The sequence below is a fragment of the Hetaerina americana genome, unplaced genomic scaffold (genome assembly GCF_022747635.1).
Source record: "Hetaerina americana unplaced genomic scaffold, ioHetAmer1.1.p SCAF_5, whole genome shotgun sequence".
Lineage (NCBI taxonomy): Eukaryota > Metazoa > Arthropoda > Insecta > Odonata > Calopterygidae > Hetaerina > Hetaerina americana.
This window is the reverse complement of record NW_027287095.1, coordinates 55137862-55162511: the sequence shown is the minus strand read 5'-3', so window position 1 is coordinate 55162511 and position 24650 is coordinate 55137862. Positions and strand designations below refer to the sequence as shown.

Sequence of the window (24650 nt, the reverse complement as noted above, 5' to 3'; positions counted from 1 at the left end):
AATTACCTAACCACCAACCATGTTTCGTCGACTGGTGTGAGGCAGTCAAGATTCACTACCTTTGAGTGGACAATTTTAAAGTTTGATGTACACGAAGCTAGTAACGGATTCAAGCATCCAATTTCAGAATGAGCTGCCATTTCGACCCCCAATATTTGATAAATTTGGCCGTGAGAGCCCCCAAAATGAAATTAAAACACATTCAATGTTAGGGACAGAAGCACATGATATTGCGGAGACGATGGAGATAATGACTCATGAAATGAATGATTCTCCTTTGGCGATAAATGAAGTTATTTGATCATGCAATACATTTTAGTGGGCTCTTAACCCTTTTACATCAAGAGTCAACTTCTAAATAAAGGATATTGGTGGATTTTAAGATAAAACTCCTGGGTATCATTTAAGATCGTATATTTATTAGGTACTGCACATCCCCACTAGCATGATACGAGGGTCATCCGGAAAGTAGTACCCGTTCGTGCCGCATGAAGTGCTGACGACGCGAGTAGCCGCTGGACGAGGTCAGATAGCTTCAGTGGCTTGTCTGCCTTCTCTGAGCCAAGTTGCGTGACGCTAGCATTGCCTGTGTTGTTTCTGTGATTGTTTACAATGTTTAAAAAAATTGAGAACGCCGCCAGTTGTGAAGTGAGGGCAGTGATTAAATTCCTCAATGCAAGAAACGTTCGCCCATGTGATATTCATCGCCAATTAAAGGAGGTGTATGGAGACAATGTAATGGACGAGTCGTCTGTTCGGCGGTGGTGTCGCAACTTCAACATGGGGAGGGGGAACACACACGACGATGAGCGTTCGGGGAGACCGTCTGTCATTACAGACCAACTGGTGAGCTCAGTTGACGAATTCGTGAGGAACGATCGGCGCGTCACAATTGATGACATCTGTGAGCATTTTCCCAATGTTTCTCGAACAATTGTTCATGAAATTGTTAAACACCATCTGCATTATGCAAAAATTTGTGCAAGATGGGTCCCTCGCGTATCTCAATGAGCTGGCGGCGAAGGACTATGCAGCAGGAATACAGAAACTTGTCACACGTTATGACAAATGCCTTAATTTGCTTGGAGATTATGTTGAGAAGTAGTTTAAAGTATCCTCTTTCAAATAAAATTTTTTATGTTTGTTAATATTTACTTTTGTGTCTTTATTTCACGAACGGGTACTACTTTCCGGATGACCCTCGTATTATCCGTGAAATTCAATACGAATTTGCCAATGAATAAAATGAGTTATCCCCTTCCTCTCCCTGGGTACAAGTACTGATTCTTATGTTAATTGCTTCCATACAGAAAATGACATACATAGCCGCTTTCAATTCATAAAGATTAAATTCCAGGACCTATTAGAGGAACTTCAATGGGAAGATGTTTCTTAGGGTCCATTTAGAGAAAGGTCAGGACAAACATAAGGGAGACACTGCAAGCACTACGCCTAGGACGTGAGTGCTGAATCCCGGAAAGGGATTCAAAGGAATCATAGTGATGAACTTTGTTGTTTAATTTATACATCCTCTGCAATCATATCGTTGAGTAAGGCATTGGCTGGACCTGAAACTACATCACACAACTTAAAGCTAGTTGGATTCAACTAAGTTACACCTTCTTGAAGTTCCAATACTATTCACCGATATTTATTTTTAATCGAACCAAAAAGGATTTTCATTTCATGAATGACGGAGCGATTACGTATATAATGTGAAAACTAACAATAAACCATTAAATAAGATAAAAATCAATTAATTAAATTAATTAATACAAGCACACAGGTATTTGTCATGACCCAGTTTATTTCCAACTAGTCGTCACTTAAGATTAATCCGCATTTTATAAATGAACATAAGCAAATATTTGATAATTCTCACTGAAAAGAAGTTAACTTAAGTCGAAGAGACCATGATCCCTTGTAAACCTGATATTATTACTTCAGGATTATGACCAGCTCGGAAGGAACGGGCATATTGATGAATCTTCCTTCCAGTGTAAACTTCAACGAGAGAGGACACGCTACATCCTCGATCCACTCTCATGACCCACACCCAGGGCTGTGCAATGCAAAATAAATACCTCAAAAACGCCTACGTTCCGACTTTGCGATGTAAAATGTGGCATTGTGAATTGATTCATATTGCATAATACACTTATGTACAAGCTACTATGCATGACTTGACGTCATTTTACAGTTCGCTCATTCTCACATACTCTCGTCTTCTCTTCGTTGATATTTGTATTTTTGAAGACATCGTTAAGAGGTGCGTAACGGTGAATGAAAAGAGGGATCCTTCGCCCCTTTTTTAAACTTTTACCAGATACGAGATAACTCATATTTAAAGATTTTCGAAACGTCTGGAAGCATAAAGAAAATTAATTCCCCGATAAAGGTATCTAATACGTATTATAGTTAGCGGTTACATTCGGCGAAATTGATTCATTTTATGAATTAAACACACAGTAATTTCTCACATTATTTTCTATCGAGAAGTCTAGACCAGTTTCAATATTATAGCGTTATTTTCAAAGGTTTACTCTATTTAAATGATTGATCAAGTGTTTATTAGTCCCAGGGTATGACGAAAATACATTAAAACTGGTCGTAATTACTCTAAAATCTAGTGTACGAGTATGTTTATCCGTAATGCAATACATATATTTTGTAACTGAAATGTGCCGCATCACTCGGACCTATAATCTTGGCCATAATTTGGCTCGTGGCCCACACGTTCTAGCGCATATTCATATCACCCCTCAACTTGTATGTTCTTCGCTACAACCCTTTATCGACACGGACTGCTTTACATATCCGATCTATATCCCCAACATCTGGCAATTATTTTCGTACCGAGGGTCGATATTGCAAATATGGAATGCCGCAAATCCCAAATTTACTCAGCAGCATTGAATTTGTGGAGTAGTGTGAAGTATCGAACTATTTCACAATAAGACAGTGCTACATTAACTATCTAAAGTTACATGATATTCTGAAAGCTTCTTCTATGATTGGTAGTAGGGAATGATTTAACACACGTTGTCCACAATACCCACCAATACAAGGAAGAAGTCTGAAGTTATATATAATCCTATGGATGAAAAACTTCTATGACTTATCTCAGTTTTGCACCGCTGCAGTATCCAAAGTTGTGGTTAGAATTCTATTAACGCACGAGAAGTACGCGGGTATAATTCATGTCAACTCTCTTTCAATGTATGTGGAAATCAGACAGTCGAAACATATCCGTTCTAAAATATATCTCTCGAATTTATGCCTCGAATTATCGTAGTAAAATAAACATTTTTAATGTTTTCAATACCATTAGATTAGATATCTACCTAAACTCAACGCAATAAATTTAGTTCAATGCACACACATGAATCTTGGGACCGCGAGTGATTCCCCACTCCATTTCCTTCAAAAACCCGCCCCTTGCAATTTTATCTCGTTTTCCTTTTTTTGCAAACCTAGCTGCCCTTCGATGCAAAATCGTCACGCAACTGTGGTACTGTGTACTGTATTCCAAATTCACCTGGTCACGATCTAATGTAATACCACCAATACCACGTGACCATAGCACATCGCAGTCAATGCGTAGATATGTCGCAAAATTGCACAGCCCTAACCACACACACCCTCTCGATTTCGCGCGATCGGTTCATTCGCAAACGGAAGGTGGTGGAAAGTTGTGGGTATAGGACCTTCGAGGGCTGGGGAAAGGAGGGGGGGGGGAGTGTGAAGAGGAACAGGTCGGGCAAATGGGTCGCCGTTCACCGTTCTCACTCACGATCCATTCCGGACGACTTGGCGACCAGCTCCCGCTTCAGTTCCTCGATCTCCAACCGCAGGGCGTTCGCCTCCGATTCTCTCGCTGCGAGCTGTCCACTCAACTCGGACAGCTTCTCCTGGTAGCGGGCTTCCTGGCTCACGAGGTTCCGCCTGAGGGAAAAAAGAAGAGGAGAGAGGGGGGTTGTCGGTTAGTCTATGTGAAAGAGATGAGGCGAGTAGTATCATTTACATTAAAATTTATCGCACTGATACCGAACCATTCGATAACAAGTCTATCGAAATCATCACCATTTAAGTGAAGCTGGCTGGGACACACGCAAGGTGGTTACTGTACGTGTTCATTACAAGCTCTTTCAAAGATGGAAAAGAAAGATCGCAACACGCGTGCGATGGATGCTGTACACAGATTTCCGTGGCACGTATCACCACGGGCTGTGTTAGGTTAGACTCAGAACCGAGCAAACGAAGCGTAAGATCCCCACCATTACCCAGGGGATTATACTCAGAGCAGGTGGTGATAATTGGTTGATGAATCGGATAATGGGGTGTTAAAATTTAAAAGCTTTACAATACGTTTGACAGCCATTACCCATTCGCCATTATTAATTTTCGTATCCACAGCGTGTTTAGTCCACTGATCGACTCGCGAGGGCAATACTCTCACGAGGAAAAAAACCAATGGCTCGTGAGTTTACATTCAAAGCAGCACATAACTAATATGAATGCTCTACCGAGGGGATTAATATTGATACTCCTTAACTTTACAACTCCTTTATACGAAATAAATGGTAATCTACCAACTTAGGTAGGTTTTCAATGGGTACACTGATAATCCACTGGGCCTCACCTAACACGAAAGAACGTTACATCCTGCTTACGGTGAAATCTTTTACATTCTTACGTATATTACAAGCATATCAAAATTGAATTGGTGGAATTCCGTTTTAAAAGGGCGGAATAAACTAAAAAATCATAAACATTACCCAAAATAACACCACAAAAACTAATGAAACTAATCCAATTTTCCATATTTGAAAAGGCAAAGCTAACATAACCTTAAACATAGGTTGATTAAATTAGAGTAATTAGATTTAATTAGAGAAAATGATGCATTTCGGTCGCATTTTTTACAAAATATCGTCACAGTAGTAAGGAAACTTGGAAAACAATGGTGCTATTAAAGAAGGATTTCCAAAAAGGAGGAAAATTGATATTCTTGCAAAAATTGATCTTTGTGAGTAGATTGTTGAAGGCTGGATTAGGGGTATTTGAAATGTGATTATAGAAGAATATGAAGTTAATAAGTTGTATGAATTGATGAAAAATGCAAAAGTGTTAGGAATGGAAAGAGAAGGGAAGAAATCTAAAAGCGATAGAGATTTAAAAAAAGACAGAAAATAGGATAGAGGAGATTTGTAGAGATATAAGTGGAAGGCAGAAGCGAGGATATGCCGTAAGAGCTGGTTAGAAGGAAGACAATGAACATTTTTCATATGAGGAGACGAAGTAAGAAAAAATGTCGAGCAAAATAAGTTCATTTGGCGAGGGAGTGACTACGATGCGTAATTATTTTCTTGAGCCATCAAATGCATGCCTTTAGTTGGCAGATAAAATAAATTAAGTGATAATAAGCGTGTAGTTTCATGCTAAAATACCCTTCTCAATTGTGCAAGTTTAAAATACTTCAAAATTGTCCCGAATTTGATCACTAAGGTAACTATTTGTTTCATTTAGAGAACCACCAACCTAACACATGCGATGAAGAGAGTTGGATATTGGTATAAATAGCCATGATTTTTTTCTTTTTTATCCACTCTCTGTAAATATTTGTTGAATTATTAGAATAAAAGTTTGTCTTATTCTCTCGACACACATAGTGCTAACGAATGTCTGAGACATTTAAATTACATTCGTACTTTTTTTCTTCCATGCAGATAGATTTTCTCAAAGTATTACAATTGAATAAAAATAATATTCCTTCGTACTCTCTGAGGTAATGAACATAAAAATTACACGACAGTTACATCACAGGTTTCAAGTCGGCCATTTATACGAGTATCTGTAAACTCAAATCTACGAAGTGACACACTTTCCTTTCAAAACGCTCAAGCCTTATTAAATACGTGGTCTCAACAAATTGGTCGAAAATACAAAGTCCTCTGAATAAACATGGAAACCGATGATGTGGGCACTTTTTTGTTCAAAGCATCCTAAAATTACAGAAAACAATTAGATCTGGCGGTCTAGCAAAAATGCAAAAAAAATGAAAACCACCAGCAACTCATAAGTACCCACACCGCAATGGCTAAATCATTTCGCCAGCGGAAATTTTTCTAAATAAGGGAAATTCCCAACGAGGCAAATGTATTTTGCCGAAAATAAAGGCCGCAAAAGGAGATTAATGGCTGGACGAAGGGTTTGGCGAGAACAAGGCTGGCCTACGGTTTCAGAACTAAGTGGGGCGATTTAGCCTTTGTCCTGCGAGCGCGCGGGGATATTTATGGACGTGAATTTGCTTGAATTTCAGATGACGCAACCACACTCGAATTGTATGCGGGGAGCGGGCTGGAGGGTAGTAGCAGGGGGGGGGCGGAGAGGAGAGAGAATAAAAGGTCCTGAGGGGAGGAGGAGGTCCCCCGACAAATATACAAAAACAAACCAGCTTTCACCCACCGCCGCCCACCCTAATTTTCGGAATTCCAGCTGAAAATGCACCCCAGCCACGTCCTACGAAAGCGTTTAAGTGCTCAGCAAATAGTTTACGAGATTTCTCTCTAGATAGTCAATGACATCACGATCAATCGGATACCGATATATTTTTACATACATTTTTCATAATATTATGGAACGTACGTTGAAACACGATCGTCGTCGCTGCTCGCACAATAAAATAGATATGATCGGTATGAAAGTGATTACTTGCAGATGACGATATTTGAAAAATTGTAACAGTACTATTTTTAATACTTAAAACACTTGAATGATGTATCTTTGTGAAAATCTTCTTTCTTCTCCTTTACAATATCTACTCCATAACGGTAAACAATCCTCCCTAGGTTCATTTCAGTAATATACTTGTTCTCATGCTAACACATTGTGGATGGCCTTGTGATAGGCGAAAATTATCAGCTGATCACTCTTACAGTGAGCCTCACGCGAAGAATGTGAGAGGGAGATCTGATTCGTGGATTCATGGTTGACTCACTCCATCGATTATTTTCGGTTACAGCATCCAAAGTCTTCACTTACAATGGATTAACGTGACTTCGTCCAGTTTGTTTCGGCTAATTAAACCTAGCATGCCAATTTAATGAAATGCATCAAAGACCGTTCCACACCAAAAATTTACATTTCCGTCAACGAAAAATATATAATATAAGCTGAATCCAATTTGGAATGAACTGACCATAATGAACCCATTGTCAGGGGGTCGCAGAGAGGGTATTGACACATTTATAAATGTCAATAAATTGATTTCTCGCTTTACCTGAATCCGTTGACACGAGGTCAAAACACGAAAAATGTTAGCAGTGCTGAAAAAAACTCATGATATCACAATAGTTCATGAATCTTTGAGTCGCTTTTCATTCCCTCTACAGGATGCCTTTTCCTGGCAATATTTATTTCTACTAACAGGATGACAGGAAGGGCATACGTTATCGTATCGATGCATTTGATTTTTAGCTCGCAGAAAGAGATTACATTTGACCTTAAAGATAGATAGTACATTGAACCCCATTAGGACATAATGAACCCTACTTAATTATTTGGGAGTATCAGATGGTACACTCCTGATCTTTTTCTCTTCGCAGTATCTTTCAGCCGATTTCAAAAATGGCGCGACTATTAGAAGCAACAAAAATTAGAGTTAACGTACGAGTTAACGTAGTTCATACGTTATACTTCTGTTTCGGCAATATAGCATCCAAATGTAATCTTTTTGAGGACGGTGATAATGTGTTCAACGTAGCTAACTTGAATAGCAGAAAAGATGATCAAAATAACGTAAAAAAGTCAACTTCTCTTATGCATACCTTCCAAACTCTTTCTCCGCCTCTTTTTCCCCCTCCTTTATGTTTTTGCACGCTGAACACGCTTGTTTTGTCCGATCCAAACAAAAAAAAGAAGCAAATCGAATCTCGCGCTTTTATTTTCGCTGAGAATGTGCGAGGTATACGTATTTGGATGGATCGCGGTATTTCGGTACCCGCGCGCGAACACGTATGCACAATGTCTCCACCACCAGCTCGCAAAGAATAACTCGGCGAGAAATGCATATTCGCCCGCGAACATTTCTGGTGATTTCATCCCTTCGTTTATTCGTTTCGTATCTTTTTCCTTTTTTTCCCCTACCTTTTTTTTTGGCGAAGTTTCTCTTCTGCAACCTTTCGAAAAAAACACAAGCGTGTGTTCCCGGCACAATCTGAGCGCGCGCCCACATACCTAAGGACACTGGGTCTCTTTTGACGATGAGGCTGCTAACATAGTTTGCATGTCATACATGTAGTTATTGAGAGAGAGAGAGAGACTGAGTTCGGAATTAAATTTTTTATCGAATATTTTCATTTGTGACGACATGAAGGTGAATTCAAAGCTTTCGTATTACGTACTCCAAGGATTCCAGCATTCATCTCTCTCGCTTTTAACCACCGTGAAAGTTTTCCAATTACGAAAAAGCGTATAAAGTAGGAGTAAGTAGACCAGCAGGTTGAAACGGGGTATTTGGGGATTGAAGGACTAAATGTAGGTTGAATTTGGAACCTGAACGTCGGCACTAATTGTCAGAAAGGAAGGGAACACAGGAAACTACACGTGCAATTGATAACCGAAAGATTATGAAATTATAATCTTCGGAAGGTTCCTTCTCTCCCCTTGAAAAAGGTGGTTTGACCACCGAAAATTGGAAATACGTGCGATTTTCATTTTTGTATGTTTCTCTGCGTGTTTTTTTCTAAATACATGCAAAAGTAATCTTATGAAATATTCGTTTATAAAATTAAAATAGGGTTACAGTTGAACAACCCGAGGCTACAGGATTTTCTTTTATATTTGTGTGCATTATCCCATTTCCTACTGAAGTATTGTAGTCAAATAGCATTGAAAAGCCTTTCAATCGACACCTTTTCTGAAAACATATCCTGAAAACATCCGATTGCGCATCGCGGGACAATGAAGGAAAATGAATTGCAAAAGATGATTCACCAAAAGAGTTTCTGAAATGTACGACATCGAAAAAAAAATTATAAATTTCTTTTCTTACGCTACGCTGTGTCCTACATTTGCCGGTATTTCGGTGAAAAAAGTCAACAATCGCCTCATGGTAATTAGGCCACCGCATTCTGATTTACAAGCCCGCCGCGAATATATTAACGAAGAAACAAAAAGGTTGAATCGGCTGTGCTCGAAATCCTGAAGTATTTAAAATTGTTCCAGTCGTTGAGGACATCGCAGGAAAAATGAGTCATTTATGGTCACATGAATTACCCTGCCACGAGAGGGGAAAATGATCCAAAACGACGACCTAGGGCGAGATTTATGTTCGGGATAAATAGTCGCATTCTTCTTTGCTGCTCAGATGAAATCAAAGAACCGTGACTTCCATCGTATATCGAGTCACTTTTCCTAGAGAGTTTCCTTCGTTTTATTTTTCACGTTTGCAATATCGACTGGGAATATAAACGGTGTGATCGTGAGTTCGAAGTAAGTTCGTTCGTTCATGTTTTTCAAACCTCGTCTCGCTAATTTTCAATGGGAACTCGAGGAAAGAAAGATGTGATTGCGACGAGATGATGATTTTATCCGGGCATTCAAGTCGCTCTCTTCTTTCGGTATCCACCTTCATCTCCACTCGGAACGCACCAGAAAAAAATAAAATATTATACCACGATTACCTCGCGAAAACATCTTTCCGAACGTAAATAATGGACCTATTGCAAACTTCATTCCGGCGGTACTGCTGATACTTCGTCATTCGGAAGCTCGCAATTACGCACGAGGACATGTCATGTAAAAAGAGAATGATGTCGGGAGGCATATGCATAGAAATTACACCTTTTTACTTTTAATATCCAGCCTATACTTGTAGACAGCCTTTATCTGTAGGCTCGATCGGAATAAGGTGAGTTTTTTTTGGTCTAATTTTTCTTAATCATCCAAACAAAATCGTTAACCCTCAAGTAATTGATGATACTGAATGAAAATAAAATGACAAAACGATTCAATTTGGCAATGAATAATATTCGCAAGGTTTTGGAGAGGCTGTTATTGAACATATCAAATTGCATAATCATAAAAACCTTGACATAGTGAAATTTACCCGGAGATGAGCAATGATCGGTAAAATTTCTACAAGAAAAATTAATTCTGCTGAATGAACTTCAACGCTCGGATAAAAGGCGAATTGAGCTTCAAATTGGAAACTTGAATAAACGAAAAAAGATGAATGGGCTGACGAAAATGCCTTCGTGAAAACTGTTCGTCCAGCATATAAAATGATCGAATCGGAGAACTGCTGAAATACGGTGTAAACACGAAATGAAAATGAGTCCTTAAACATCTTGCTTGGTTAAACTAAAGCAAGGAAAGTTTTCTCTTCCCTTTCACATTTCCCAACGGTGTCGAAAACTAAGAAATCTCGATTCGGTTTACCGTGTGCCCTTTACATTTGTTCGTCTTGTTTCTACATACTGAACCATGATTTCTAAAAGGCTATATAATCAGAACGTTTGAGGTAAGCATACGCCACAACTCGCACCTTGACAGCGACGAGATAATTCAGAGTGATTTTCTAAACAAGCATGGAGTAAAGATAATCCTCATTGCGTCATATACGTACAATTCTGCCATCAGGTCGTAAAATAATTGTTCAGAACGTATTTTTAGTGAAAATTCTCCAATTTCCCCTCCATTGAGAGATCCGGTTTGAAATTTAATGCATTGATTATCTCCAATTTGAGAGCGTTTTAACTTCCCTTTTTTCGCATTACTTTCAAAATGTGATTGTGGAGACGAATGGAGAAAATTAAATGGATAGAAATGAAATATACAGGAATATACAGACCAGTAATATAAAATGAATCGACAGGCAAGGTCGGAGAAGAGAGGCGGCTGTTAGAAGAAATTTATAGAAGGCAGAGCCAATAGATGCACTAGGTACTAAGAGGCAATGGGATGTTCAAGATGGTAATAGAGGACAAAATACTGGGGAAGCGAGGTAGAGGCAGGAACATAAATGGCATTAGAGATACCTGTAGAATTAAGTAAGGTAGAAAGTACGCAGAGATAAAGACTGCATTATGATATGGAGTTTTAGGATGTTCAACAGGGGTTAGGATTGCAGTAGTGAGTAGAGAATTCCAATGGACATCCTGGCGATGGACCCTATCGATGGTCTAATCCCCTTATATACTATACCCCTTATCCCTAGGCGGTGTAACCATTGCATCACCTTCAGAGAGAGAGAATAAAATGTGAAAAAATAAAATGCACCAAGGTCACTTTCGATGCGGGTCGAACACGTGTATTTAACTCCCGGTGACGCAAACGGGTAAGTGCAGAATGGTGCTCTAGCGTGCGGGAGGCTCAGGCGACGCGGACAAAGCTCTTTTCCGGCCTGGGATCACGGCGCGTTTGCAAGGCGCTCACTTTTCGAAGACAGAACCGCTATCGGATAAGAGGATGGGAGCCAACTAAATAGGCTTACGCCGGACGTGGTCTAACAGGGGATCCCGATCCGCACACCTGATGCGTGTGGCCCGTGGAAGAGGACGGCTGGTGGAAAGAGGACGGGGGATAAGTTCCGAAGATTAAGTCCATTAGAGCGTCATGCGTTCTAAGTTATAATACTCTAAGTTCAGTCAATACTAGACGTACAGTTAATGGATTACAACTCCAAAACTTAGGCGTTCGTTACTACGTGGTATTGTTGAGAATCCGTTTATATCGATGTGTGTCCTTAGCCATATGAATATATATGATCAATATAAAGTCAGTTGAGTTCAATTAGGGTTTTAATAGCACTAATTGTATTATGAATGATTGAAGTGGATAAAAAATGACACATTCATTCTCTATTCATTTTTATCAAGTACGAATTTAACAATAAAACAACAGCCTACCAGGGAATATTCACTCGTGTGACTCCCAAGTTCACAGGATATGTTATGGATAAAATATAACGAACGGGAAGGAAAATAGTAATTAGGTTCTAGGCATTGTGGTGAAAGAGATGAGTCTGTTGGAAGTGATCAGAAGAAGGCTGAGGACAAGTGGATGCCGGTTACACTGAGAGGCAATGGGGTGCTGAAACAGTATTAGAGGGAGATATAAAGAAGAGTTACATACACTGACTGATTTTATGCACTGACGGATAAAGTATCACTGTCAACTTGCTTTCACAGAGGGAGAGGAAGAGAATGTGAGATTAGATCCATAGCACATGAAAATGTACGCGTGTCACTTTGTGTAATGTTATGGTTGTCTGAAATGGAGTTTCTATTGACCTCAACGCAAAATACACAAGCATTTTCATTGATTTGAGGAGCGCACCCTATGGATTAGGGACGTGAATCTCTTGAACATTCTGTTCAACCATTGACTGAAATCTAATAGAAGATTGGACATATGAAAATGTTCAGAATGGAGATTCGAATGCTTCGTGAAATAATGAACATGAAACTGTTTAGAATGAAGATTCAAATACTTGGTGAAATAATGAACACCGGGCATGCTGGCGCATTCGACGCAAGAGAGGGAATGTTCGAAGCGACTGCAAACACCCTTCCGGTGCGCTCGTGATCACCACCCACACGTGAGTCGATTCGTTTTTCCACCCGCGAGTTGAGAGTTCCTTTCTCTTCCGACAAATAGGACCCCGGCGGTCCAAAATCCCTCTCGTAAAAAGGGTTTCCGCTGCGCTGGGAACCGATGCACGGAAGATATCAAGTCGTGCGTCGAGGAGAATCGGAAGGGCAAGTTTTGTCTCTCTCTCTCTATCTGGTTTTCTCCAGAGATCGTCATTATACCGGGATCACCGCGAATGTTTCGTTGCGTAAAACATGAAGAGAGCATTGCCGATGGCGGGAATGGGATTTTCAATGCAAAATAGGTGAAGTACCGCAGCAGCAGTATTTGAAAGAAAGGCGGGACCAAAGAAATTTAGATGAAATAATCATTAATTCAACTAAGCGATCTCGATTAAACTCTACCCAACGTGCCATATGAAACTTGATTCAAAAGGGCGTTGTATTCAAATTCATATTTCTATTTCTTTTCTAATTCGTATTCTATTCATTTTTTTAAAGGTATGCATTCAACAAATAAAGAAACAAATAATGATAATTCTTGATGCACACGAAAAAATCATAGTAAAAATAATTAAAGATTAACTAAAACAAAAACCACTCCAAAATTTCGGTGGCCCCAGCCACTTTCATCAGGACTCAAGGGCATGTATCTAATACAATAAATTCGCGATTCGAGGAAAGTTTACACGTATCTACTTCAGTTAGATTATTTCCAAAATGACTTCAGATTACAACGGAGCCTGAGTTATCCCTGACGGGGAAAAGCGGTGGATCCCAATTTTAGTTGGACTATTAATATCTTATGATCGTGAGCAGCGTTAGGCGTTGCCGCGTATAACCAACCATCTCTGGTAAACCAGCATTGACATTTCCCTGGCCGTTCTACATATCCACTTAAAGGTTTCCCATGAGATCGTCAATCTCAAATGATATAACGGATGGGAACGGTACAATTCAAATAACACTGTCGTGCGCGAGTCGTTTTATACCTAGAAGCAGTTTTGGCCAATGCAATTTTGCTTCGTGTATCTCGCTAAATCTCATTCGTAAATATTTCTGCCAAATATGTGGTAATATAAGTAAGCCATCCTTCCAGGAAACATTTATTAACAAACTCAAAAATGTCCAAAGGAATAGGGAACGGATAATTTTGTCTAAGAATAATTTTAGACATAGAATGAGAAATTCAGAAGATACTTCATGTAGGAAATACTTATCGAATAAATGTTTTTAACGCCCAAAATAATCAGTTTCGGTCGTAAGCAAACAGCGGAGGAACATCTCAATTCACTACCTCCGAGGGGAAAAGCCATTCACTATTTTTAAGTCCTGCGGTTCGTCCGTGTGCAGTAATTAAAGAGCAACCCTTTCGCGTCTCGGTTTTCATGGCGCGGGTATCTCCTACACCTGTTCGACGGGGACGAAGTAAGAAAGGGCCACGCTTTAGATCCTTCGGGGGAATCCCCATTCATAGCTCAGGTGCGGTGACGTAGCGAAAACAGAAATAGTTCGATATTTTGATTCAGTCGCTCCGAAACCCACGAAAAGCTCGAAACCACGACGCTTGGTGGAACTCTGTCAGCACGACCCGCTGCCGCCAGCGGCGGAATTGAGTTTTCGAAGAAACCATCGGAGTGTAGTATTATAGACCGAACGCACCCTGTATATCATTGTAATCATTTATATATCACTATCACAGGCCATTAAACCCAATATTGGTTTGACGCAATTTTCATTTCATTCTTTTCGTTGACTAACCAATTCTTATGCTCACACTCATTCAGTTGGACGCTATTGTTAATTTTGACACAAGTTTTTCCGTTCGATACCATTCGAAGTCTTACTCTGTCGTTATTACATTTCATATTCACATTGAATTTCATCATCATTAGGCCATCTTTTTTTTCAAAATGGATCTAATAAAGCTATTTCTTCTTCTGCTCAGAGTTTTCTTTCGGCTTCTTTTCCTCTCACTCTCTTCATAGAACTGTCAGTTAGATATTTGATGCCATCTTGATCTTCCCACTATTCTCCCGTAGAGCCTCATTTCCATTGCATTTCAATTTTGCTTTCCAGATTGCCATAGCTATCAATCATTTTAATTTCCAGGAATGTACGCTTGGACACATCCACTCATAGTAATTTATACAAAGGCATGCACAGCTCATTCGCAGAATTCAACTTTCCAGGTTTCCTCCCACACAGTGGTCCACCCTCTTCGACTTCGATCGTCCTCCGATACTCGTGTCACTCGCAACGCACGAAAGTTTCTGAAAGAGCAAACCCGTGTCTACCGTGCGTGAAATTGACGAAAAATTACATATGTTCACCCTGTTCATCATTCACTCGTCTTTCATGTCAGGGGGGTACGCGAAGCCACTTTCTCCTGAGCGTGCAGACCCAAAGGTATCTATCTACTTCATGGGTGCGATCATGGAACTTATTTTGTATGCTATCTTTATCGCTATCCATAACGCGAATATCCCCAGAAAATCTCCAAGTAGTAAGGCCCGGTAAAGACATGTTGGAAAATATACATAGAAGAGCAGAACCATTTAGGCATCATGATTATTATAGATGGAAGAAGTAAGTGAGAAGTATTAAGCAGAACAGGAATAGACCAGAGGGCTTTCAATCAGAAATAGCAACTACTAACGACACTAAAATATGAAGTACTTTGAAGAGTGGGTGAAGAGAGAAGCCTATGCAGGACACAAGAAGAGTAGGAAAATTGATTGGATATCTCCTGAAGTACGATGCCTTACCGAAGAACCATTATTGAAAGAAACATATGTAGAGGGGAAGAATGAGAGAGGAAGGCCATAGATGAACTACCAGAAGCAAGCAATGGAAAATATAGAACTATGAGGAAATGAAGAGATCGTCCGGGAGCTGGACAGTTTGGAGAGCTACTGCACATCAAACCTCGGATTGATAACCTGTTATGATAATTAACGCGATTTTCCTCTTAAATCAATTGACGATCATTGATCTTACAAATCAAGCTCCGATCGTTCGCGGTAGCGCAAGTATTCATGTGTTGGGTTTGGTAATTCTTAATTCTAAATAAAGAACGGAAATAGAATATTCGCCAGTCCATCGAATAAATAACGGTAACGATAAGGCGCGCGCGGGCGAAAGTGAAGAACCTGCCCTCTGATCTCGGCGACCGCGAACAATTGGCTGGGACGGGTGAGAAATCACGATCACCACGGAGGCGACTCGGATCTCCTCTCCTCGGGTCGCTCGTGATGCCGCACCGCGTGAATCCTCGCCCCCAGAAAGGATGCCGAAAGACACGAGGACTCACTCGCACCACACCCCGTGGTTGCGCCGCTTTAACGGTTTTGGTTTTATCGAGCGCACACGAGGGGCGGGGGGAAAGATGGATTAATCGAGACCTCTCATTCTCCACACGCACACACCTCCCTCGCCCTCCACGCGCCTTTCATTTTATCCGGGCACCCGAAACGGAAAAGCACGCCGTGGGGCGGAATGATGGCCTCTTCCACCCCACCCTCACCCCCCAAAGAAGGCCGTCCGCAATTCCCTCGCATCCCAACTCTGGGGTAGATTGAGCGGCATGGGGGATTGGGAGTTGAGGGGGTTGAAAACATCCGCCACTTAGTTCTCCTCCCGGAAGACGTGGGGGCGGGGGGGGGGGGGAGAAAGGTTGGATGGATGCAGAGGGAGAAGAGGAGAGGGGCGTGTGTGAGCGGACAGAAAACAATGAAATATGTATCACCTTCGCCCGACCGGCCGCAAGTCGCGGCCTCCGGGTCGAGGAATTTACGCTTGGGGGAGTATTGCAGTGCTGACGTCACACGATTAAGAGGAGGAAGGGTATGATGGTGGGAGCGTGGGTGACTCTCCGTGACGAAGTTGGGACATGGGATGTGGGATTTGACTGTCCGTGAGGTCACATGAGGTAAAAACCAACCACAGGAATCAACCAGAAAGTTGGTTTGATAGGTACATCGGCATGTGTTTAAGAATGTTAAATTTAGCTTTATGGATAAGTAAATGTCTATGCCGGGGTGGGTTTCCCCGGTAGATGAGGAACTGAAAAATCACACTTTGGGTGAAGTTGGGCGAATAAGAAAGGCTGGGGAATTGATCAGTCAGACAGTAACCGAATTCTCTACCCACTGGACTACGTTTACAGTATGCGCGACTGAACTAAATACCACTGTTTTGTAAACACGTGATGTTTCTTTCGAGAATGCGCTATTATGATCTTGATTTTACGGCGAAATGTCACAAATTTTCCGTCTAATTCCTCAAATTTTGCTTGAAAAGGAATTTATGAGATTTAAAAAAATTTGGTTTCCGCGACAACCCGAATCGTAAAATTTTATGGACGAAGACGGCCGTGGGACTCATGACTTTAAACCGATTCCTTAAAACGAAAATTTTTCAGCTGAACTTTCTGGGGCGTGAGTATGGCGAGAACAATGAAGTGTCCAAAAAAACTGCAATGATGTTTTGACACAGTTTTGAATATGACGTCACTTTTGGGGATCGCTCTGAAGTGACGAGCCATGAAGAATAATGCCCAAAACCGGTGTGGCGTCATTTCTTAAAGGCGTCCTACATGCACATTCTGTTTAAGTGATCTGATGGTGTATTTGCTGTAGCATCGTTTGAAATGGATGGTGAACGGGAGAGGGAGTGAAGTAAGTTTTTTGTTGCGTGAGGATATCGCCTTATTGATTTTTGTTTAAAATGTACCACTTTCGCGAATCCACACGGATCAGCCCGTGTACTTGAGGGTTAACTGTCTTCAAATCAATCATATCCTCAAATAAACTTCGGATAGCAACCGTACGCTCCGATTATTTACACATTGATATGCCGAAAAACCGTGCGATTCAGAGTATAAATCCCTTAAATATAAAGGTTGGCATCTATTGCAATTAATATTCGCGTTCCGATTGGCAAAAAATAGGTAGGCCTGTGGATGATAACCAAGAATTGAGGAGTGCAACCAATCTCTTTCAATAAGTAAAGAATTGTTGTTCTAATACACATTTTTTCTGCCTAATTTACTATATCATTTTTGTAATTACTGCACATGTTCTTTGCAATTGTCCAAGCAAAAGTGGATGCTTTACTGCATGGTTATCGTTCTGGGAATTTCACGACTGAAACCCCTTCGGTTTTTCTCCTCAATTATTCATCTTTTTTATTTTACAATACGCATTCTTCCGGAGAGGAGAACGTAGGGCAAGCGAGGAAGGGGTAGAAATAGGATAGGCATGATGGACGGAATGAGGGGAGGAAGGAAGTATGCGGAGTTAAAGAAGGGATTATTGTAGTGTCGGATGCAAAAATATTCGAGCCCTTTCCTAACAGAGTGTATACTTTTGAGAAAAGATGTAAGGAATATATGTAATAATTTGATTGATGTGTGGTGTATTGTATTATATGTAACAGCTTAATTTTCTTTTAATTTATCTATTGTTTTCTTGCTGATTGATGGGTGTAAATGAGATGAGGATTCTCTTGTTTTGTTAAAGAGATTTGTGTTTGGAAGTTTCCTTAAAGTGTACTTTTGTTTTACTGACTGATTTTATCTAATATCTTTTGTGATTACTTGGGATTGGTGTGCCACCTGACAATATCTATCAGCACATGTGGATTTTTAATAATAATAATATCAGGTTGTATTGTTAGGAGAGGCAAATAAATATAACGTAAACCTGTGCCCACCCAAACCTTGCCTTAAGCTTTAGAATTCCTATAATAATAATAGTACTCAAAAATTTCTCGTTCAATATCCGCAATAAATGATAATATCAATAAATAACCACAATTACTGCAGGTACTGTTCGGAGGTACCTTAATGCATATTATATTACGCAACATAAAGAGGGTGAGTTAAAACGGAACAGAGAACTTTACTGTTTGAATTGAGCCACAAAAGAACGCTTATCCAACTATGGTTTCCCTAGCCAATTGCAGGAATAGAACCAGAATCTTCTCCACGAAAAATCTTCGAGTCGCAGCCACACTTTCACGTCATTTTTTTCTTTCCTTTCTTTTTTTCAACGTCATCCCTGTGCGGCGAAGGTCGCGGCGAGAGCTGTATCCCTTCGCTCCCCTTTAGGAACGGATGCTCTTAAAGGGCGGTTTAGAGGGGACGTTCAAAGTTTCTGGGGTGGGACGCCGCTGTGTGCTTCCTCCCGCCCCGCGCATAGGTGTGGTGTGGGGACGGGGAGTTGAAGCGGAAAGGACCTTCGCAGTCATTCGGGAGGGGGGATAGCAGAGGGCGAAAGGGATGAGCGGGGGGTGCCGGGACGTCTGTTTCCCCTCCCCTCTCTCCTTCTCGCCCCCCCTCCCCTCTCTCCTTCTCGCCCCCCCTCCCCTAACCTTACTCCGACCGACCCCCTGCGCGTCGCGCGCCGTGAAAAATGTCGGCTGACCGTTGACCCGGGAGCAAAAGACGCAGCGAGCTTCGGATTCCAACGCGGTGCGGGCGTGGAAAAGATGAAAAATGGTATGAATATCCATTCAACCCCCTCCAACGGTTAGGGTGGAGAAGGGCGGTGGAACGGGAGAAGGGACGATCGGAGAGGAGGAAGGGAGAGGTTGCCAGTGCGCGCTTGTGTGTGAAAGAATGTGTAATCCCCGGATCGACGGAGAGGGGGATGAAAGTAATCAAGTACACCGCCCTGAATGGTCGGGACGATGTCGAGAATTTTGGGGGTGTGGGGGTTGTTCAATGAGGTGAAGGGAAATGGCCGGGTCAAGAGCGGGTCTAGGCCTTAGGGCGGTGGGGGGCACGGTATTATAAATTCGTGGTACGCCGCTTGGCAAGGCTCGAAGAGATAGGTACCTGGTATTAACGTCGGATGGCGACACAGAAATCTGTATTCTGGACAAGGTCCCTCTCTACCTGAGTAGAGGAACAGTGAGTGCATTTGGAACTTAATGGGGGAGGATTAGCTTGATTGCAAAAATTGATTTAAAAATATTCAGTATTTACTCTGGTGTAAGTGATTATTCGCTATTCATAGACCGTTCCAACGATTGCCCGTCATCGTTATGGTTTCGTTACCCGCACATTTTACCTGAATTTTTTCAAATTAAAAAAAAGGGTAAAAATTATATTACGAGTATAGCTGACCAGTGAAACATTTCTTTTTCGCGATATGACTCTACATCATATTCGACCGTGATGTGCCAGCCCATCGAGCAAAAAAGTATGGGTTCTTGTTAAAGTAAAGGTACAAGAACGAAGTACATCGCTTTGCTCACGGTAATTTTGTGTAGTTATTTTAAGCCGTGAGGTGTCTAATATTCGAAAAATTATGATTGACAGAAAAGCATGAGGAAATGAAAAAGGGAGGCAAGACAGCGAGAATTTGGTGGACAATGAAGATAGAAATGTCTATTGGAATCGAAAAAAGTTGATTTGTGTAGGGACTCGAAGACGATTTTCCACTTGCCGCATGGATTGATTAACCTGTAACTTCGTGCATAATATATTTCATTTCAATATCTCGATAATGAGCGGCAGTCGATGAATACTGGTCGGTTATCTAATATTTAAGTGGGTCATAAGTGGTCCAAAAAAGTAGGGGTACTAAATTCAATGTTGCTCTAGACTGCAAGTCATCTACACTCTTTTTGAAGACTCCAGCTGCCAGATTCATGGGGATTTTTCGTCCATCAGCTTTGAGGTTATGAATATTATTTCTCCCTAACTATCTGGAGGACGTCCTTGCTCTCCGTTAGATTAATTTCGAATACGTTAAAATGTGGCGCTTTCTGAGTCTTGACGAATTAATTCAATGGGGGATAGGAATGATTTTTGTGGCCACTTTATCTAGTTAGTTTCAACGTCTATTCTCCGGGCACGGGTCATGAGATGGTGGATTTATAATTAGCATTCTGATCCTTCTTGGGTGTCGCGTGCAGAGAACTCCCAAGTGCAGCACTCCAACCACTGGAAGGGATCGTAAACTGTGGTCCCTGTGGCGCATTTCATTACGATTATGCAAACGACGATGCCTGCGCTGCCAAGTTTCTTCTCCCCCTTTCTCCGCGCCCGATCAAAACTTGCCTGGTCATGAAGGACCCACCAATTCATAAAGGCGCAAATGGCTGTTCGTCTCTTCTCCTAGCAACTAGTTAGTTATATTCCTAGACGAAGGCAGATTCTAAATTCCTACGAATTACTAATCTTTGGAGTAAACGATTGTAGGATCTCCGTTACATAAGACGATCATCACTGAGTTTATTAAAACCGGAAAGATTCAGACAATCAATTAAGTCAATTCTAACGGGTTCTAACTACTTACTAACTATGTAGATTACCTGCTATTGTCTATTTTATACGTGTATCCTTCCCTTTGACTACCTCCTAAACTTGCTGGAACACCTTAAAACACCTTCCAAAAAATAATAAATAGTGACCGACAGCTGATGTCATTTGCACCATAGGGGATGGACAGGAAAGGATGAAGGGTGGAGAGAAACCCGGCGTCGGCATTAGCCTACTCTTTACGAAAGGCGCCAAGGGATCCGCAGCTTAACGTCCCATCCGACGGACGGTTTACTCACTCGAAGTGCCCTCCACAAAGCACCTTAAGTAGGGATCGAGATACCTCTGAAAAATGTTCAACACCGCCGGGATTTGAACCCGGGCCCCCTGGGTGGGAAGACAGTACGTTAGCCCCCGCACTATCTCGATCCCCTCAAAAAATAAAAAGAACTAGAGAAAAATGATAATGGAGAGTTTCAATTAACGCAATTCAAATGTCTAATAACGCATCTTGGGCTCAAATGAGAAGTAAAATAATGTAAAATACTCTGCGATGATTGCATTTGGATGTTGATTTTCTTCCGTAGGCAAAAAAAAATACGAAGTTAAAAAACTCGGCGGAAAGTAAAATGTGCGCCAAATGTCATAAAGTTTGGTTTAACTAAGAAAATCCTTCAACTAACTGCCGTCCTAAATCGCATAATTAATGACATTGTGACATTCTATTAATTATGAAACTATTTTTAAAAGCTTTATCTTAAATGTGGAAAGCAAAATATGCTATGGTTAGAATTATTTTTTCCCCGTCAATTTCATAAAGACGAGGAAGCGTGGGAGAGGACGTTTTGCCACCCAGGACAAAACACAATTCTTTGACCCTTCTGACTACGACCGAATGAGTCAAAAGCTGTTGCGGGCTCACCGACCGCAAAATGACTTATCAGTCGCCTCTCGGGAAGACGCGGTCGTGCGCATGCCGTTATGCCATAGGCAGACACTTTCTGGGAAACAAGCGTGCCCCCATTAAAATCGACTCCGGTTTCGTAAGTGGGGTGGATGGAAAGGGGGAGGGTGGGAGAGAGAGTGAAAGAGAGGGAGAGAAGGGGACAGAGTGCTGCGCGGAGCGAAAGGTTCGTCGAACAGGCAGAATAGGAAATGCATTAGTATGTCATATGTGACGATCGTCCCCGCACGATATTTAGAAATGCTTTCAACTTCTGTTTATTGGTGAGAAGATAAGCTATACTCGGGCCTAGACGAAGGCTTTGTGCTTCATTAGTTATCTACTATCCGAAAGAAAGGAAGCACCGAATATCATTCTGGGAAAAATGAAAGATAAGCATGAAGGTAAAACCAGTTCTACTCATGCAACTGTAGCGTGGACGTTAACTAGTGATAGGAGCATAAATACCAATCAAATTAGAACGTTTACAACTCTTCATTACATTTAAACTCGAGTCATACATAGTGCCACATTGCTTACTTTCCTATTCACCACATACCAAAATAAACATAATTTTTACTATTCTCGCAATAATTTTATCAACCATGTCCATTACGAAATTTCTTGAGACAGTTCCGAGTTTTTTGTTTAATTATAGGGAAATCCAATATTTTATACATTTTACGGGGTAATTCGCTTTCATTAAATTCACTAATAACCAGGGTATTTAGCTTTGTCGATTGTATTTTTCAATGTTCATTGGGCATCTCACTTCGGCGAAAAAAGTTACGCCGTGTGGTATGGATGGAATTGTTCGATATTTAATTACCAGCATCGATCTTTTTCGTACAAAATTCATTTTTTATGGGAAATGAGCGAGTATATCGAACATACCGGTATCATGAAATCCCATAACCGTATCGACCAGAAAGAGAGGACGGGGGACGTCAAGAAATGCAAATCAGCACTGTGAAAAATGCCAACGTGCAGAGAGCTCTTATGCGGAATGCGATGTTGCAATGCAGGGCTATGGAATGCAAATCCGTCCAAATAACCGGAGATTACATGTAGGAGTTCACTCTTATGAGCGTACACTTGGAATGCTGACTTTTGTGTGTATCGTACACGATTTCATTATCAACCTCAACACGATTCGACCTTAGGATGTGGTACCCACGACGGCAGAGAATGTATTATGCGTGATTACGATATTTCTACGGAATAGTTCCGACAGCTCACTATTGACTTACACATTATCGACCTTGAGCATTAAATTTATATCTAATTTTGTCATTAAAGATAGTCTAACGGCCTTCCTATTCTCGTCTTACGAGAACCGAAACACCGTTTAAGGTCTACCATTGCTAAGCACCGCTAGCAAAGTACATCCCTTACTTCCGCAGAAAATCCTTTTTCTTTTCCCTGCCACACGTCACTTACACAGAATTCCTCCCTCTATCACAGTATTTAACATTCCGTATTCCTGGCATCCACTTTTCCTGCCTTCTTCCAATTTCTCCCAACAGTAGTACTCTCTCCGCCCCTACCATAGCCAACACTCCGTTTGTTCGTCTACCTGTATTCGCCTGCCTTCTCCACAACATCTCAAAAACTTCCAGCTTGTTGTTAACTTCTCGTTATAACGTCCAATCCGTGCCATGCTAAATTTTAATTTTTAGGCAATAATTAAAATGTATTCACACCTCGAAAGGGGATGTGGTAGTCCAATGGACAGAGAGCTGGGCTACTGACCGGAGGGCCCAGGTTCGATTCAGGTTGAACCCTCTGGATGCTCTCAGCTTCACCCAAGCCGTGTGATGTTTCGATTACCATATTTTCCTGGGAAACCACAGGAGGTACAAAGATAGAGACCGGCCCTCATATCCTGTATATATGTGGACTTCAAAGGCCATTGGGCTCAGTAGTATTGGGTGAGCTCTATCCTGACATATCAAACCAACCAAGGTGGGTTTCTTCAAACTTAGAAGCTTTCTTGAGGTGAGATTTTGAAGTTGATGCCGCCATTAAAAATGTGCTGATGAAAGTTATGAACGTGTAAACACAATTGTTTCAATCCGAGTCGGTTTTTCAGGCACTCAATCTACGTAATATGAAGCAATCGGTCACAAGTAAATTCGTAAAGCTGAAACGTTTGGTGAAATTAATTGCGTTTAACACTGCCGTGGGAAAGGAAATCGTAATACCCCGAAGAATGCAGTAGCAAGTACAGTTCCTAGTTAAAATACTGGAGTGCTTTGATATTTGAGCACCAGCATTATGTTATTCGAAAAGTGCACCGCGTGAGTATTCCATATGCGAGTACGCAATAAAGGTAGTGCATTTATCAATTCGCATCCATTTCTAGGGTGGTTCTCCACCATTTCGATCCTAAACCGCCCTTCTCACACCCGGTGACATTCCATAGGAACACCTCATGGGATAACCCCTCATCATCATCATCATCATCTTCATCATCATCCCACCTCCTTCACCGTAACTCCCCCTCCAACCGGAAACATGACATTTCAGATGATTTGATTTTGTGCTCGGCGAATGAACATCTTACTTGTCCGAAATCTCCGGGGATGGTGCAATCTCTCGCGCGGGAGATTCCCCGGCCGGGCAGGCTTCGAGCGGAAGGAGTGGAGGGAAAATGACGGCAAGAGCGTGGATCGGTAATGGTATGGGCGACACCACCGCGAGGGAAGGATGGAGGGTGCGCGAGGGAGGGGAGCCGCAGGTGACGCACTGGCCTCCGGAGGAGAAGATGAATGGTCCACACTATCGGATTTGAATATAAGGGTTGAGAGTGGGGGGTGTGAGGCGGGGGAGGAAAGGG

The 24650-nt window shown here is 41.4% G+C and overlaps 1 protein-coding gene across 5 annotated transcripts in view; it reads right to left on the bottom strand.

The window, feature by feature from the left end:
• The window catches only part of LOC139694042 (protein FAM184A-like), a 392188-nt gene that overhangs the window by 35421 nt on the left and 332117 nt on the right, over positions 1–24650 (bottom strand). For all 5 annotated transcript variants that reach the window (XM_071592452.1, XM_071592450.1, XM_071592448.1 and 2 more), the window contains one exon: positions 3794–3945. In XM_071592452.1, the coding sequence (XP_071448553.1) occupies positions 3794–3945 (152 nt within the window). The remainder of the gene's footprint in view (positions 1–3793; positions 3946–24650) is intronic.